At 49.4% G+C, this 17,581-nt stretch overlaps 1 protein-coding gene across 3 annotated transcripts in view; it reads left to right on the top strand.

The window, feature by feature from the left end:
* The window catches only part of LOC119459204 (cytochrome P450 2C31), a 273,595-nt gene that overhangs the window by 224,229 nt on the left and 31,785 nt on the right, over positions 1–17,581 (top strand). For 2 of the 3 annotated variants that reach the window (XM_049671234.1, XM_049671233.1), the window contains exons 4-5: positions 9,739–9,845; positions 12,659–12,963. In XM_049671234.1, the coding sequence (XP_049527191.1) occupies positions 9,739–9,845; positions 12,659–12,963 (412 nt within the window). The remainder of the gene's footprint in view (positions 1–9,738; positions 9,846–12,658; positions 12,964–17,581) is intronic. The other variant, XM_049671235.1, reaches the window with a different exon arrangement.

Here is a 17,581-nt window from a genome sequence, read left to right as displayed (position 1 = left end):
TACGTGCTTGCGCTCCCATTTCCGAGCAGAGATTGGTGTGCGCCTGGTTTTCACACTGGGCTTTTAACAGATCGCTCGTTGCTCGCGCTAAAGAAAAGCTGCGAGTAGCGCGCGCATCCAGCTACAAGACGAAGTGAGCGTTGGCTAGCGCATAAGTGGTTTGCCGCGCACTTACCGTGTAAGCACACAGGAATGCCGGAAAGCACACATACAAGGGTCAGAAAACTACGCTTTATTTTCTTTTACTTTGCGATACACCTCCATACTGGCAAGCGTCGAGCGATGGCTTCTAACAACCGCAGGAAAGAGTCTTTGTAGTGGCTAGCCCGAGCGATCCGTGGCTTCTAACAAACGCACGAAAGGGTCTTTGCAGCGCACGTGGATGTTGACTGCCACCACATGCATCCCAGGTGGGACTCCAGCATCGGTGCAGTTACCCTGTACCCATCGCTGACGAGGGAGCGCTCACTTTTTGACAATAACTTTCTTTTTTTGCGTCTGAACGCCCGTGATGGGGTCCACAAAGTTCACGCTTTGGTTGACTGTCTACCAATGCGGATTGAGGCATAGCCCCGTTAGCATCCACTAAATTCGGGATACATTTGTATGCGGCCAATTCGTCACTATGAATAATGGTCCCCGGTTGAACATTGGCTGCAATAATGGCGCCTAGCGTCGCCGCCTTTCGTCGGTCGACTTTGAAAGTCGCAGCACCCCTCTGGTCGCGCAGAACATGCCGAAGACCCATGGGCCCCCAACTTTAACACCGCCGTAATTTTGGCGGCTGGCGGAAAGTTGTCGCCCGTCATTAGGCGGCCTCGATTGTATACTTTTGCTCGCCGCGAAGAAGGCACTCATCAATTTGCGCTATCTACCCGGGGTACCAAGTGGAGGTCGCGCCAGCAGCTCGTGCCCTCGCGACCTTACGGGGGTAGTTCGTCCTGTCGGCGATGGTGTGCTCCTATAGAGGAAACAAGTCGCCGGTCATCTCCTTCAACAGCCACATGTCTACGCTTTTGCTCACGCAGTACGTGAGCCAAATCATTTGCCGCCTGGAGAGGTGGTCGTTCGCATGGCCGTGGCGGTCCGTGTTGGTGAAGTAACGTCCTTCGCCTCTCTGACCGTGCAGTGCAGCTTTACCGTGTAACTGCGAAAACTGATTTCGACACCTGTTGCATCGGAAGGCAGCCCGGCGTCCATTCTGAGTCTTCCTATATAATGTGATCACTTCGCCTGGGCAGGTTGGTTGGTCCGGGTTGAACTCCAGGTGCTCGCAGGTGCCCCAGTACTCCGATGACGACGCCGGACCTGGCCTGGGGCTAGGGCGCGGTGGACGAGCAGCGCTTGAAACAGGAGAGAGCCGAAGCGATCGCACGAACTTTTCCTCCGCAGCCTAGTCACATCAGTCTGTGCTCGGAAAGCATAATATGCCCGCCCCGCAGTCTCCGCAGACAAGGGCGTTCGCCTAACTCGTCACACAGCCAGCGCACTGACGTTTCGGAAAGGCAAAAACGACGCTGAAACTCTACGTCGGTCATGTAGCTGAACGGGTCCAGATGGTCATATTGACGCTTGCCGCCGCTGGATGCGATGACACAGGCTGTTGCTGCCGCCGCCATGCTCCCGAGTTTAACTCGAGGGGGGTTTCGCGATGTACGAGTTTGGCCCGAGTTCGCGTGTCAATCAAAACCATAGGTCACGCCCCGAGCGAGGCATGCAACTCTTGTGCGTGCCCACCACGGTTTGGCCACGCCCAACTTATTTTTCGACAACAGCGACGTGGTGCTGAACTGAGAGGCATTAACAATCTTGACCGGCGAAATAAAACACGCACAACGCACTGTCATCGGTGATGTACTCAGCACCACTATAAAAAAAAAGCGTCGACTTTCGCGGCCTTATGCATATGTCTTCTTGGGCTGTGATGACCCCACAACACGGTTCATTGCCTACGTTGTGGCTACGTAGCGCACAGCAAATAATTATCCGCACGTCACTGTAGCTGCTTGCAAGGCGTCGATGCGCCGTGGTGGACGACGATCTTGAGCAGTGCGTAGTGTTTTCCAACGACAACGTATCGCAGCTGTCATTTGAGATGGCTGCTCTGTCAATGATATAGTGCAGCAAACACGGTAAGCGGTCAGCGCAAACACACCCAGTGCAATGGCATTTTGTCATCACAAGCACAGCACACTAAACAATTGCAACACCTTCCTGCGTTCGAAGTCTAATTTCCTAACTGCACACAAGAGCCCTCACCCACCAAAATGCGATTGCTGCGCTGTCGTTACGATATCCATCTGCGATCGCTGTTAGCTCAGCAGCCGAGGCAATCGGCAAGCACATTGGAGTGAACAACACACTCAAATTCTGCGCACATGCGCACGGAGGCACCTTCAATGGGCAAGCGGTGACAAGCGACGAACTGTGTCGCTGGGCAGCACGCTCGTGTTCGCAATGCATCGCGGAGACTTCGCGCACGCAGATAAACTGGTGCATTTTCATTGTGCTGCGTCACTACGGACCCGGAATACCGCACAGCCATTTTGCAGCGACAGCCGTTGCTCCCGTCTCTATGGCTAAAGTGTCGTTTCAGTTCGTAAAGCGGCGGCCTTAATAGCTGCCGCAGTGAAGCACCTGCGGTGAACAGCCATGCTGCAGCGCTGCGTTGCCATTCCCCTATTAGACAGGGAATGGGCAGATCGTTGTCATGACTGACTTTATCGAACATAGCACTGCAGCGCCCCTGGCGACTGCTCACCGCATGAACTCCCTCGTGCGTGTGACCCTCTAGAATGTATCCGCTTGTAAGCTTTCGGCTCACTGTCGCCACTCGCGGCAAAAAAGTACAACATTTAATAATTCATTATATGTCCGTTTGTCATCACAAATTTACAGCATTCAAAACAAAAAAAAACCGATAGTTTAAGAAGTAAAATGTTGGTTATTTTATTTGTTGTATTTCAAAGTATTCGATTGAGGGAAAGTATAGGTGCAAGAATGCACTGCATGTGCCCTGTTCGCATTCGACGGAGGATAGAAAGATAATGCCCGAAAAAGCAGGCACGCCCTTGAGGCGCCCGAGAAAGGCGTGGCAAGCGGCCCACGGCAAGTGTGCAGATAGACAGCGGGACAGTGACGGTATTGCTAAATTGCGATAATACGTTGATAACAATACGCGGCGCTGGCGCGTTTTGTTGCGCAGTCCTCTGTGCTTGAAGCCCGGCAGCACTGTGCCGCGCAGGGTGCGCTCATGTTGTCATACGCGGCTTTATCTCGACATTTCTTTTTGCCTGCTGTTATTGCACGTTCCTTGCTATCTTCGTTCACTGACTGCCATCGAGCAAACTCGGGTAAAACTCGGGTGAACGAGAAACTCGGCGCATCCTGCATAGCACCCCTGGGGTGCTATGCAGGATGTGCCGAGTTTGGCGAAACTCGGGATCTTGACGAGCTCTGGCGACACCCCAAGATGAAAGAACAAATGGTAACAAGACAATGTTTGTCCGTCGGCACGCCTCCAGTTTCATTGGTTTATCTAGATTCACTCTGGGTGGCTATCAACCCTTGGGCGTTGCCATATTGGCGGTCGACAAACTGGGGCTGACGCGATCATACGGTCGGTGCATGGTCGTGGCCTCTTTCACTTGTTTGTCGTTCCACCGAGTGCATTACAGGCACAAGCAAGTTATAAAATAAATGCATTTAGTACAATAATATTAGTCACATTATTGTGGGTTATAAGCATTTTAAAGTTTACAAGATGTACACTGAATGTGTATTAGACAAATTTGTAGTTTAATACGTTTCGCGTTTTACCACGAGGGGATGCTAGCCCTTCTTTTTTTTCCTCTGCATTGAATTGGCGTGGCTCTCTACGTCCTTGCGCTAGCATTTCCGAGCAGAGATTGGTGTGCGCTTGGTTTTCTCACTGGGGTTTCAACAGATCACTCGTTGCTCTTTCTCTATCCTCTGAATTGGATTGGTGCGGCTCGCTACGTGCTTGCGCTCCCATTTCCGAGCACAGATTGATGTGCGCCTGGATTTCCCAATGGGCTTTTAACAGATCGCTCGTTGCTCACGCTAAAGAAAGGCTGCGAGTAGGGTGCCTCGATGCGCGCGCGCGCATCGAGGCACCCTACTCGCGCGCGCATCGAGGCACCCTACTCGCGTCGAGCGTCGAGCGATGGCTTCGAACAACCGCAGGAAAGACTTTATACTAGGCAGCCCGAGCGATCCGTGGTCTCTAACAAACGCAAGAGAGGGTCTTTGCAGCGCACGTGGCTGTTGAGTGCCCCCACATCCATCCCAGGTGGGACTCCAGCATCGGTGCAGTTACCCTGTACCCATCGCTGACGAGGTGGCGCTTCACTTTTTGACAATAGCTATCTACTTTTTTTTCGTGTGAACGCCCGTGATGGGGTCCACAAAGTTCACGCTGTGGATGACTATCTCCCAATGCAGATTGAAGCATAGCCCCGTTAGCATCCACTAAATTTGGGATATATTTGTATGCGGCCAATTCGTCACTATGAATAATGGTCCCCAGTTGAACATTGGTTGCAATAATGTCACCTAGGGTTGCCGCCTTTCGTCGGTCGACCTTGAAAGTAGCTGCCCCCCTCTGGTCGCACAGAACATGCCGAAGACCCATGGTCCACCATCTTTACCACCGACGTAATTTTGGCGGCTCGGCGGAAAGTTGTCGCTTCGATTGTATTTTTGCTCACCGCGAAGACCGCACTCGTCAGTTTGTGCTATCTACCCGGGCCGAGTGGAGGTCACACCAGCAGCTCGTCCCTCGCGAACTTACGGGGGTAGTTCCTTCAGTCGGTGATGGCGTGCTCCGACAAAGGAAACAAGTCGCCGGTCATCTCCTTCAACAGCCATATGTCTACACTTTGGCTCATGAAGTACGTGAGCCAAATCATTTGCCGCCTGGAGAGGTGGTCGTTCGGACGGCCGAGACGGTCCGTGTATGGCGAAGTAACTTCCTTCGCCTCTCTGCCCGTGCAGTGCAACGGTACCGTGTAACTGCGAAAACTGATTTCGGCAGCTGTTGCACCGGAAGGCAGCCCTGCGTCCATTCTGAGCGTTCCAATATAATGTGACCACTTCGCCTGCGCAGGTTGGTTGGTCTGGGTTGAATCCCTGGTGGTCGCAGGTGCCCCAGTACTCCGATGATGACACCGGACCGGGCCTGGGGCTGAGGCGCGGTGGACGAGCAGCGCTTGAAACAAGAGAGAGCCGAAGCGATCGCACGATCTTTTCCTCCGCAGCCTAGTCACACAACTCTGTGCTCGGGAACACATAATTTACCCGCCACGCTGTCTCCGCAGACGACGGCCTTCGTCTAACTCGTGACAGAGCCAGCGCACTGACGTTTGGAAAGGCAGAAATGACGCGAAACTCTACGTCGGTTATCTAGGTGAACGGGTCCAGACGGTCATATTGACGCTTAATGCCGCTGGATGCGAGGACACAGACTGCTGCTGCAGCCGCCATGTTCACGAGTTCAACTCGAGGGGGGTTTCGCGATGTACGAGTTTGGCACGAGTTGGTCTGTCAATCAAAACCATAGGTCACGCCCCGCGCGAGGCATGTAACTCTTGTGCGCGCCCACGACGGTTGCGCCACGCCCAACTTATTTTTCGGCAACAGCGACGTGGTGCGGATCTGAGAGGCATTAACAATCTTGACCGGTGAAATAAAACACGCACAACGCACTGTCATCGGTGGTGTACTGAGCACCACTATCAAAAAAACAAAAAAGCGTCGACTTTCATTGGCGTATGCATATATCTTATTGGGCTGTGATGGCCCCACAACACGGTTCATTGCCTGCATTGTGGCGATATAGCGCACAGCAAATAATTATCGGCACGTCCCTGTAGCTGCTTGCAAGGCGTCGATGCGCCGCGGTGGACGACGATCCTGAGTAGTGCGTAGTGTCTCCCAACGACAACCTATCGCAGCTGTCATTTGAGATGGCTGCTCCGTCATCAGTGATGTATCGGAGCCGCAGTGTCGCAAACACGGTCAGCGGTCAGCGCAAACACACCCAGTGCGATGGCATTTCTTCATCACAAGCACGGCACACTAAACAATTGCAACACCTTCCTGTGTTCGAAGTCTAATATCCTAACTGCACACAAGAGCCATCACCCGCCAAAATGCGATTGCTGTGCTGTCGTTACGATAGCCACCTGCGATCGCTGTTAGCTCAACAGCAGAGGCAATCGGCAAGCACATTGGAGTGAACAACAGACTCAAATTCTGCGTACATGCGCACGGAGGCACCTTCACTTGGCAAGAGAAGAAAAGCGATGAATTGTGTCGCTGGATAGGACGCTCTTCTTCGCAATGCATCGCGGAGACTTCGCGCACGCAGATAAACTGGTCCATTTTCACTGTGCTGCGTCACCACGGACCCTACAATACCGCACAGCAATTTCGCAGCGACAGCCGTTGCTCCCGTCTCTATGGCTAGAGTGTCGTTTCAGTTTGTAAAGCGGCGAACTTAATAGCCGCCTCAGTGAAAGCACCTGCGTTGAACAGCCATGCCGCAGCGCTGCGTTGCCATTCCCCTAATAGACAGGGAATGCGCAGATCATTGTCATGACTGACTTTATCGAACATAGCACTGCAGCGCCCCTGGCGACTGCTAAGCGTATGAACTCCCTCGTGCGTGCGACCCTCTAGAATGTGTCCGATTGTAATCTTTCGCCTGACTGTCGCCACTCGCGGCAAAAAAAGTGAAAAATTTAATACTTCACTCGATGTCCGTTTGTCATCGCGAATTTATAGCATTCGAAACGAAAAACCGATACTTTATAACAATAACTTTATAACAGTAACAAACATATAAAATGTTTGTTATTTTATTTGTTATATTCAACGTATTTGATTGAGGAAAAGTGTAGGTGCAAGAATGCACCGCATGTGCCCAGTTCGCATTCGACGGAGGATAGAAAGATAATGCTCGAAAGAGGAGGCACGCCCTTGACGCGCCCGAGAAAGGCGTGGCAAGCGACTCACGGCAAGTGTGCAGATAGACAGCGGCACAGTCACGGTATTGCTAAATTACGATAATACGTTGATAACAATACGCGGCGCTGGCGCGTTTTGTTGCGCAGTCCTCTGTGCTTGAAGCGCGGAAGCACTGTGCTGCGCAGGGTGCGCTCATGTTGTCATACGCGGCTTTATCTCGACATTTCTTTTTGCCTGCTGTTATTGCACGTTCCTTGCTATCTCCGTTCACTTACTGCCATCGAGCAAACTCGGGTAAAACTCGGGCGAACGAGAAACTCGGCGCATCCTGCATAGCACACCTGGTCCGCTTTCAAGACTGCCATTATCGACGTGTTTCGCCGCCATGCTGTTCGTAAACTGCAAGCAGAACAGCGTTTGCACGAACGAGCTCACTAGGCCGCGGAATATTTCACAAGTTACATAGAGGACATTCAGGACTTGTGCAAGAAAACCAACGCGACCATGTGCGAGTCGGATAATAGAAAACATGTCATGAAAGGCATCGACGACGACGCCTTCACCATGCTCCTCGGCAAAAATCCTCGCACGTTGGCAGAGATAATATCGCTGTGCCAGAGTTCTGAGGAGCTACGCCGGCAGCGGTCGTTGACCCGTCGGCCGCCAGCACGGGACGCAGATCTCGCTGGCTTGTCAACCCTTTCTGACCACACCACCTTGCTCTCAGAAATGAAGACATTTGTGCGCGAAGAACTTGCACGCCAGCTCTCTCTGCTGCCCTTTGCTCACCCGCAGCATGTGGAATAGCCATCAACCACACTCCCGCCTCCCCTCCGCCGTGTGATTGAACAGGAAATCGCCGGAGTCATGCCCGAATATCCCCAGCGCCCTCCGGCACCGGCGCCACTTAGCTACGCTTAAGTTGTCGCCAGGCCGGCCCAAGCGATCTCTGCGGCTGCCCCGTTTGGTTACGCCGAAGCTGTCGCTGGACCTCAGGAGTTCGAAGCGGTTGTGCCGCCTATGTACGCCGATGTCACTAGGCTCCAGTCTGCAGCCCACCATGCAGCCATATCAGCAGCCGCTACGTCCCTCGCGTCCTGAGCCATGGGTGGGGCCCTCTCCAGCAAACCGTTGGCGCACTTCCGACAACCGTCCCATATGCTTTCCGTGCGGTTGCGCCGGACACGGAAAGCATATGCGCAGCCCATACAGCTCCTTTATGTGCAGCCCATACATAAATAACTATGTCAAATATTATTAGCAAAACTAGACCTGCGGCTTTACATTAAAATATACAACACATTTCTAAATAAACGATACTCTCAGTCAGGTTCATCCATTAGCTACATAGGACGTTATCAAACTAGCTGCTGTCTTATAATATGGATGAAAAAATCTTGCTCGCACGAATACTTTGCCAGCCTCATGCTTAGTAGCTCATCTGGTAACCTACGGCATATAAGTGCACTAGTTTTGTGCTCTAAATGCGTTTTCTACCCAGTAATGTGGTGCATCTTTTCTTCAATCGTAGTGCCAATACTTAACGATTTTGCGCATGTTTGTTCTTTGTTTGATTTTCCATTGTATACTTTCATGTTTTAACTGTTCCAATTGAAGATGAAGAAAAGTTCTCACGGCATTAGATATGACATGTTGAAGAAAATGTTTAGGTATTATTGCAAGATGTGTTGTAAACTTCATGAAAATCTTTGTAATCAGATTTTGTGTGTGTATCAGTATGTTTTGTAAAATTTACTCAGTTTGTCTTGTGACTTTTTGACGAATAAAAATGTTGACCTTTTAAGAAAAGGATGTTTCATTCGAGTGACTCGGCGACTAAACATCAAATACAATTCACCAACCATAAGTGTAGGTGCTGCTTATGAAGGAATCAAATATCCCCGACATGTAAGTGTTGTGAATCGCCTCTGATGTAATCATGGCACTACATAGCGAGTGCTTTACACAACTGGGACCAGCACTCTGCCTGTAGGAGTACCATCACTCTGTTAGGAGGAGTACAAGCACTCTGGGGGAGTACAAGCACTTGGTTTGGTGAGAGTACTAATTCCCTTGTGGGGTGGAGTATCCGTACTCTGGAAGAGATCTAGCACTCTGTTTAGGAGGAGTACTAATACTCTGTCCGTGGGAGTTGCTGCAATCTCTCCCAGATGGAGGCGTTTCACTCCTGAAAAGGGAGTGAAAAATGGGACAGCCAGATAATCCCCCAAAGAGAGTTCCCGGAACTATCTTTGTTTTTGGAACGTTGAAGTACTTACTGCGGCAAAGTATGTGTGAAATAGCCTCGTTTAACTTCGAATGCATTTCTCCATTTCGAGAAAAAGTGGTTCAGATGCCAGTTACCGCAAACTTTTCAATAGATGAAGGCTCTTTTATATCACTGTATGTACAGGAAAGGTGGCGTCCATAGCAAAGCGATTTGGACAAATTCAGCTTAACGAGAACGCTAGCTCACACGTGACCACACCATTGCCCTCTGCTTTGAAGCTTCCAAGATCACTTAAGCGTCTTATAACGACGAGTTCCTATATTTAATAGTTTATGCCGCTGGACAAACTTCCGAAATAAAAAGAAGAAAGAAAGACCGCTGCTTTGTGAATGTGGCCCGACAGCTCTGGGGAAATACAGCTCTGAATGTATGGAATGTACTTGTAGCAGCATCGCCAATACGCAAGCAATCAACAATGAAAATCACACGAATGGCGAGCTGCTGGGCTTTTCGCGCAGGTGTCGGAATACTTAACGGGAAAGCATGGTCCGAAAACAGAAGATTCTGCCTGAGCATGCTGCGTGACCTCGGTTTTGCAAAGACAGCTATGGAAGACAACATGATGGTGAGCAAGCAGTTTAATTGAAACACGCAAAGGCGCAATATGTAAGTAACAAAAGCATCAATTGGTCATGAATATATCTATTCTAGGCTAATCCTTCTAGTTCATTGCGTGGAGGAACCATATTTTTATGTGCGGTTTAGTAGCAAGATTGCTACACAGTTGGCACATTTCGGTGACCCACGAATTCTTGCAATTTGTGTTTAATGTATAAATAAATAGATACCTTCATTACTATATAGTTTATTTGAAATTATTTCTCATGCTTGTTTTGCCAATTTTTTTCTTTTATTTCGGATCATTTCTTTCTTGAATGGAAAACTGTGTTTAGAATTTTAGACAGCTAGAAAAATAGCACAGGTGGGTAATAATTATCAATGCCTTCGATAAGACGTAACTATTTTTCTTTGAACACCCGTTTTTTCTTCTATGGGATGATGTTGCTCTTTTCAAAGTGACTGAATCTGTATCGAAATGAACGATGGCAAAAGTGAAATTTGGGAATGACGAATAAATTTTGTGTTATAGGCTACGTATGATTTGGTGACTAATTATGCGTAATTAAAACGTGCCGCTTGAATTAGTAGAACCAGTAATGTCAATAACTCAAATAAATTTGCAATGCATTTGTTATTAGACAAAAGTAATATCAGACGATGCCATGCCACATGACCAGTTTATTACATTTCTTTGTTATTGTGTATTGTAACCTGCCGTTAAATTAAAAAAGCGAACATGTACTTTGACGTCAGGTAGCTATAGAGAATAGTAATTGCAATCTCTTCATTGAAGTAAACGATCACTTTTCATTCCCCTTTTCTTCTACCCTTAGCACTTGGCATTAGATATATATCTTACTTCTCTTCATGAGCGTAAGAACAGATCAGCTACCCCATAAATGAACTTTTAAATGCCAACGGCGACTTTTTACTTAAGCTAAATTGACTAAAAATGAGTAAAATACACCACTTCTGTATCACTAGTTGTCACTGTTATAGTTATGAAAGTTGATGACACTGGAAACGTGTAATTTATATAACTGCAAAACATCGAGAATTTTATTACTTTGTCCTAAAGCAACGTTATGAATAGCAGACTTTCAATCCAATGCAAGTCAAGTTTATTGCATTTATTAGGAATTATGCATAGTTGTGCATACACAGAAGTAGGCCCCAAGGTTTAATAACCGGTCGCGGGACCTCCTGTGCAAGTAAAATGAGTTATACTGCAAAGTAAAAAAGCAAAGCAAACTATGAGAGCCTATATATATATATATATATATATATATGTATATCCTCTCATGCGTTTATATATATATATATATATATATATATATATATAAGACCAAAGAAAAACGCATATATTAGCACATCAACAACGTTCACTGCTAGATGGGAATATTTATAGTTCAATATTGATGATGTTGCAGGTTTTTATTTAACATTTGCAAGGAAGCTACATATTTCATATAAGTGGGTAAACTATTCGAAAATGTTACTGAAGTAAAAGAAAGCAAAGAGGATCTACGATAATTAGTACGGATACTAGGCAAAAGCAAGTTACGATGGGTGGTGCAGCGACTGTAATTAGGATTAGAGATATTAGGAGATATTAAGATCAGCAAAAAGGGAAAGGAAGGTGGTAGGCGTGAAGCAAATTTATTAATGCGAACTGCTTGATGGTGGCGTTTAATGAATGGGGAGAGGTGAACGGAGTATCTATGGCTCCACAATGAGATGCAGTAGTTTATATGGCCGTGTATTAAGGTGTAACGTAGTGTTTGATGACATGGAGGCGGAAGCAGAATCTGGTTTAAGGAGGGCACTTTATGCCAAATGATATTCTAATGCAGACTGACAAATTATGTTCATGAAAGCGAAGATGAGTATCAACAATGACTCCGAGAAAACTAACATGATCAGATGATGTAAGAGCCTCGTTGTTGATGAAAATACCAGGAGACATATTTTTGTGTTTGGTGAATGAACAAGCATAAAAGGCAATTTAGAAGGGTTAATTGAGAGCCTATTTGTTGCACGCTACTACACCAGCGAGTAAAAATATCCTTGTAAATTGGAAATGAAAACATTACGGTCAGGGGCTGTGAGCAACGATGGTGGTGTCGTCTGCATATGAAATACTCTTAGAGCGAGGAAGGCAATAAGGCAAGTCATTAATGTATGTTAAGAACAAAAGGGGTCCTAAAATAGATCGTTGGGGAACCGCTTTGATAATACATTATGGATTTGAAAAACAATCAAGAAGCTGCCATCAATCAGATAAAAAGCTCTTTAGCAGTAGTAGGGAGGCCCAACAACACCATAACGCTCAAGCTTAAAAAAAGGCATCTTATGGACAATCGAATCCAAAGCCGTAAAAAAATCTATAAATAGAGAAGCTGAAATGTCACCATATTCAATTTAGGATTGATTATTATCCATCAAACATGTGATGGCAGCGTCAGTACACAACCCTGAGGAAACCCTGAGTGCCATTTTTAAATACATGTATATAAACAATGTTTAATGCCATTCTGTTCTATATACAGTAAAGACATACTCACAGTCGCAGCCGCGGAAGTGGCACGTTTGACAGTTTGCAGAAGCATTCGGGCGAATAGTATAAAACTTGCATTGATGTCAACAACCTTTCTCTCATAGCAACAAAACAGTGCAGTGAGTGCATAGTGTGCGTTAAGTTGCCCTATAGTGCAAGAGCGGTGCAGTAAATTTACTCTACAGGGATGCGAGAGTATTACTTTGCCTACTGCGCATGCCTGAACTTCCGCTGGCGCTGACTGCGTCGCACGGCTGCAGGAGGAGTTCATGCGTACCGCTGAGACAATCGGCAAAGCTGGAGGGGAACCACTGGACGTTCGCGGTTACCTGTTTTGGAGCAGCTTCAAGAACATCGCCTGCTTCTTCTACGGGGCCCGGTTCTCGCATGATCACCCCACCATGCGCGAACTGCACAGTGCTATGGTGGAGCTGAACCCAGCCCTTCATTCTGGCCAGGTTTACGAGTTCTATACGCCAACCGTGCGCCGGTTGGTTTCTATGTTTCCTTTCACCAGGCTGGGCAAAATTACAAAAGGCACGGCGAAGCTGGATACAATTGCCGAGTAAGAATTATTGAACTTGAGGTGCGAGAACTCTTACTTCTCGTACAAATATATTCCGGAATGCATGCAATTACAATCAAGGAGCGCTAAAAACAATCAAGACGTGCATTGTCCAGTTCACGACATTGCCTACGTGTGTTGAAAGCGACTTCGCTGTCACCATTTTCCCAATAACCCGTTTTTCCCAATAAGCCTAAAACCAAAAATCTTTGAGCACGTCAGCTACTTAAGACAATTTTTTTCATGAAGAGTAGTACCAGCTTTATCATGAACACGTACACCGTTAACACTTGTTTTTCGGATCGCAATCTCTTACATTAGATTTTATTTCCTGCCGACTTTCAGTATTATTCTCGTGCTAATCTATATCCTCTCTACTGATACCAAAATACATGTGGTCTGCAAACACGTAGGTTCATTTCATGTCATTTTATTTGGGCCCATTTACAAGCAAATGGTAGGGGCCAAGATAAAAGCTCCTTATTGGCAGCTTGAGTGGTCCCTGGCCCCCATTACATATTGGCAGACCGGTGGCAAAGAACACTTTCAGAAATGGAAAAACAAATACCAGTGGGTTACAAATTGTGACGGGGCGTCAAATAGACGAAAAAGGGATAGTATTTATCTACAGGGATTGTTGGCAGAGATGGCCAAGATGGCTGAACACGCGCAGCGTTTTTCGGCGATCGTCGTCTTCTTCCTTAATGCAAGGAGGCGGCCCGTAACATCTAACCGCCCCGGCGGGCTGAGCGCCATCTCGGCGCAGACTAATTACACGAGGAGGTGACGGAAAAGTACGGCTTCAGTCGGGATACGTGCACGACGTCACGAGATGGCAGGGTAGATGGTGAAGAACTGTTTAGTTGCCGTAAAACCTTGTAAGGTCCGTTGTAACGCGATAAAAGCTTTTCGGAGAGACCGACGCGACGAGAAGGAGTCCAGAGAAGCACAAGAGATCCCGGAGAAAAGCAGAGGTGCCGGTGGCTGCGGTCGTAGCGGTCCTTTTGGCATAATTGTGAGTCGGAGAGTCGCTCATGAGCTATCTGACGTGCCAGATGGGCTCGCGCGGCAGCATCGCGGGCATACTCCGTGGTATGTTGTAGAACAGCAGGTAGGAGCGTGTCAAAAGGCAATGCAGGGTGGTGGCCATACAGGAGGTAAAACGGCGAAAAACCGGCGGTGTCGTGACGGGAGGAGTTGTACGCGAACGTGACGTATGGCAAAGCGCTGTCCCAGTCCCGATTATCGTCAGACACGTACATCGACAGCATATCGGTTAAGGTGCGGTTCAGCCTTTCGGTGAGCCCGTTGGTCTGCGGGTGGTACGCAGTAGTGAGCTTGTGCTCCACAGAACAGGAACGAAGGAGGTCATCGACAACTTTCGACAAGTAGCGGCCTCGGTCTGTGAGCAGTTGCCGAGGAGCACCATGACGAAGGATGACGTCATGAAGGAGGAAATCGGCGACGTCAGTGGCGCAACTAGTCGGCAAAGCTCGCTTGATGGCAAAACGCGTAGCGTAGTCGGTCGCAACTGCGATCCACTTGTTCCCTGAAGCAGACGAAGGAAATGGGCCGAGTAGGTCGAGACCGACGCGGTAGAATGGCTCCTGGGGTATGTGAATTGGATGCAGAAGGCCTGCAGGCAACCCTGAGGGCCGTTTACGTCGCTGACAAAGGTCACACGCAGCAATGTAGCGTCGAACAGATCGGTACAGACCAGGCCAGAAAAACCGGCGCCGCACGCGATCGTATGTGCGGGATACGCCAAGATGGCCAGCGGTCGGAGCATCGTGGAGTTCCTGGAGAACAGTAGCACGAAGATGCTTGGGGAGAACAATCAGAAGCTCTGGGCCGTCGGGAGTGGTACTACGACGGTAAAGAATATCGTCGTGAAGCTCAAACAGACGAAGCGATGGGTCGGGCTGACGAGAATTGAGGCGGTCAATTATAGAGCGTAACGTGTCGTCACTTTGCCGTTCAGCGCGTATGTTGGCCAGATCAGCAATAGCCATGACAAAGTCACCGGTATCACGTTCGGTGGTGTCGGGAGGATCGACAGGGTAGCGGGATAAACAGTCAGCATCTTGATGCATCCGGCCAGATTTGCAGAGCACGTCAAAGGTGTATTCCTGTAGTCGTAACGCCCAGCGGCCAAGCCTTCCTGTAGGATCCTTCAGCGACGAGAGCCAGCAAAGGGCATGGTGGTCCGTGACAACGGAAAAAGTTCGGCCGTACAAATAAGGGCGAAATTTTGCCACAGCCCAGACCAAAGCCAGGCATTCGCGCTCAGTTATCGAATAATTCCACTCCGACGACGAGAGAAGGCGGCTGGCGTAGGCAATGACACGGTCCTGGTCGTTCTGGCGTTGGGCGAGTACTGCACCTATGCCGTGGCCACTTGCGTCGGTGCGAACTTCTGTAGGGGCCGACGGGTCATAATGCGCCAAAATAGGCGGTGAAGTCAGTAAACTGACAAGGGTGGTGAATGCGGCAGCTTGTGCACGACCCCAGGAAAAAGAGATGTCCTTCTTGAGTAGGTCAGTAAGCGGCCGGGCAATGTCGGCAAAATTTCTGACGAAGCGGCGGAAGTAGGAACACAAGCCGACAAAGCTCCGTACATCGCTAACTGAGCGAGGAACAGGAAAGTCTCGGACGGCACTAACCTTGTCGGGGTCAGGTTGGACACCGCTAGCACTAACAAGGTGTCCGAGAACGGTGATGTGACGCCGAGCGAAACGACACTTGGAGGAGTTGAGTTGTAGGCCAGCGCGGCGAAACACATCAAGAATGGCCGACAGGCGGGCTAGGTGGTCCTCAAAAGTAGGCGAAAATACAATCACGTCATCTAGATAACATAAACACGTAGACCACTTATAGCCCCGAAGGAGAGAATCCATCATTCGCTCGAAGGTCGCGGGGGCATTACACAATCCAAAAGGCATAACCTTGAATTGGTAAAGTCCATCCGGTGTGACGAACGCAGTCTTTTCACGGTCCATGGCATCAACGGTAATCTGCCAGTATCCGGAGCGTAGGTCGATGGAGGAAAAGTACGTGGCGCCGTGGAGGCAGTCCAAGGCGTCATCGATTCGGGGCAGAGGGTAGACGTCCTTGCGTGTGATGTTGTTCAAGTGTCGGTGGTCAACACAAAAGCGCCAGCTGCCGTCTTTCTTTTTTACTAGCACCACAGGGGACGCCCACGGACTGGAAGAAGGTTCGATAACGCCTTTTGTGAGCATTTTGTCAACTTCGCCTTCGATCACACGACGTTCGGCGAGGGAGACACGATAAGGACGGCGACGGATAGGGCTCGCGTTCCCCGTGTCGATGCGATGTTGGACAACAGACGTTTGGCTCAGAGAACGATCGTCGAAGTCGAAAATGTCGTGGTAAGACTCCAGGAGGCGGCGAAGGTCAGTAGCTTGATCAAGAGGAAGGTCATCAGGGATCATTCTGACAAAGACATCACGCGGCGAACTGGTTGTGGTGCAAAGGAAGGACGAACTGGAGGAACGGGTGGGATCCAACGCACAAATCTCGCAGTCTTCGGCAGCAGTGATGGCGGCGAGTGACATGCCTGCCGGAATCAGTTGAGGAGAGGCGCTGAAGTTTAAAATAGGAATGGCGATGCGGTTGCCGGTGACGGTCACGAGGGTGTTAGGCATGGCGACGTTCATGGCGAGCAGAACGTCCGTTACCGGGGATAGCACGTAATCGCCATCAGCGACAGGAGGGCTCGAGACCATGGCGATATATATGGCGGCTTGCGGGGGCATGCGTACATAGTCGAGAGAGCAGAGACGTGCCGAAGGGGTGGTTGGGGCATCGGCTAGGTAAGGTAGTTCAAGCTGCAGGAGGCCAGTTGCACAGTCAATTAGGGCAGAATGAGTCGCGAGAAAGTCCAGACCAAGAATAACGTCGTACGGACATTGTTCAAGAACGGCAAATAAAACAGTAGTTGGGTGACTGGCGATTGTGACGCGGGCGGTGCACATGCCAAGGATGGTGGGAGTTCCTCCATCGGCCACTCTTACAACGTGGGAAACAGCAGGTGTGACCACCTTCTTTAGGCGACGGCGAAGACCAGAGCTCATGACGGAAATATAAGCCCCGGTGTCGACAAGTGCAGAAATCGTCACGCCATCAACGTGAACGTCCAACAGACAGCGTCGAGTCGGCAGAGTAACTAGAGGGTTTTCAGGCAGAGTCGTAGATGCAGCGTTACCTCCGGGCGCTGCATCGTTTAGTTTTCCGGAGTGAAGGAGCCACGGTTGCTCGGCGACGGGGCGCGGCGAGGTGGCGGGGAGCGGGAGGAGGGACGGCGGTACGGTTGCGAACGCGACTGGTGACCTCTAGGTGATGGCGAGCGGCTGGACCATGTCGTGGCAGCGTCAGGATTGTAGGGGTGTGCTGCAGATAGTGGTTCAAAAGGGCTGCGATCAAGGCGGCGAGCATGGCCAAAGGATGGAGTACGTTGCGGGAACGACCAGCGGTTGTGACAGTAGCGAGCAACGTGCCCGACACGGCGGCAGTGAAAGCAGATAGGCCGATCGTCTTCAGTTCGCCAATCAGCAGGGTTTCGCGATCGTGGAGCGAACCACGGATATCGAGGGAACGA

Source organism: Dermacentor silvarum, chromosome 7 (assembly GCF_013339745.2).
Source record: "Dermacentor silvarum isolate Dsil-2018 chromosome 7, BIME_Dsil_1.4, whole genome shotgun sequence".
Classification (NCBI taxonomy): Eukaryota; Metazoa; Arthropoda; class Arachnida; order Ixodida; family Ixodidae; genus Dermacentor; species Dermacentor silvarum.
The sequence above is the reverse complement of the archived record's forward strand: the minus strand, read 5'-3'. Positions and strand labels throughout refer to the sequence as shown.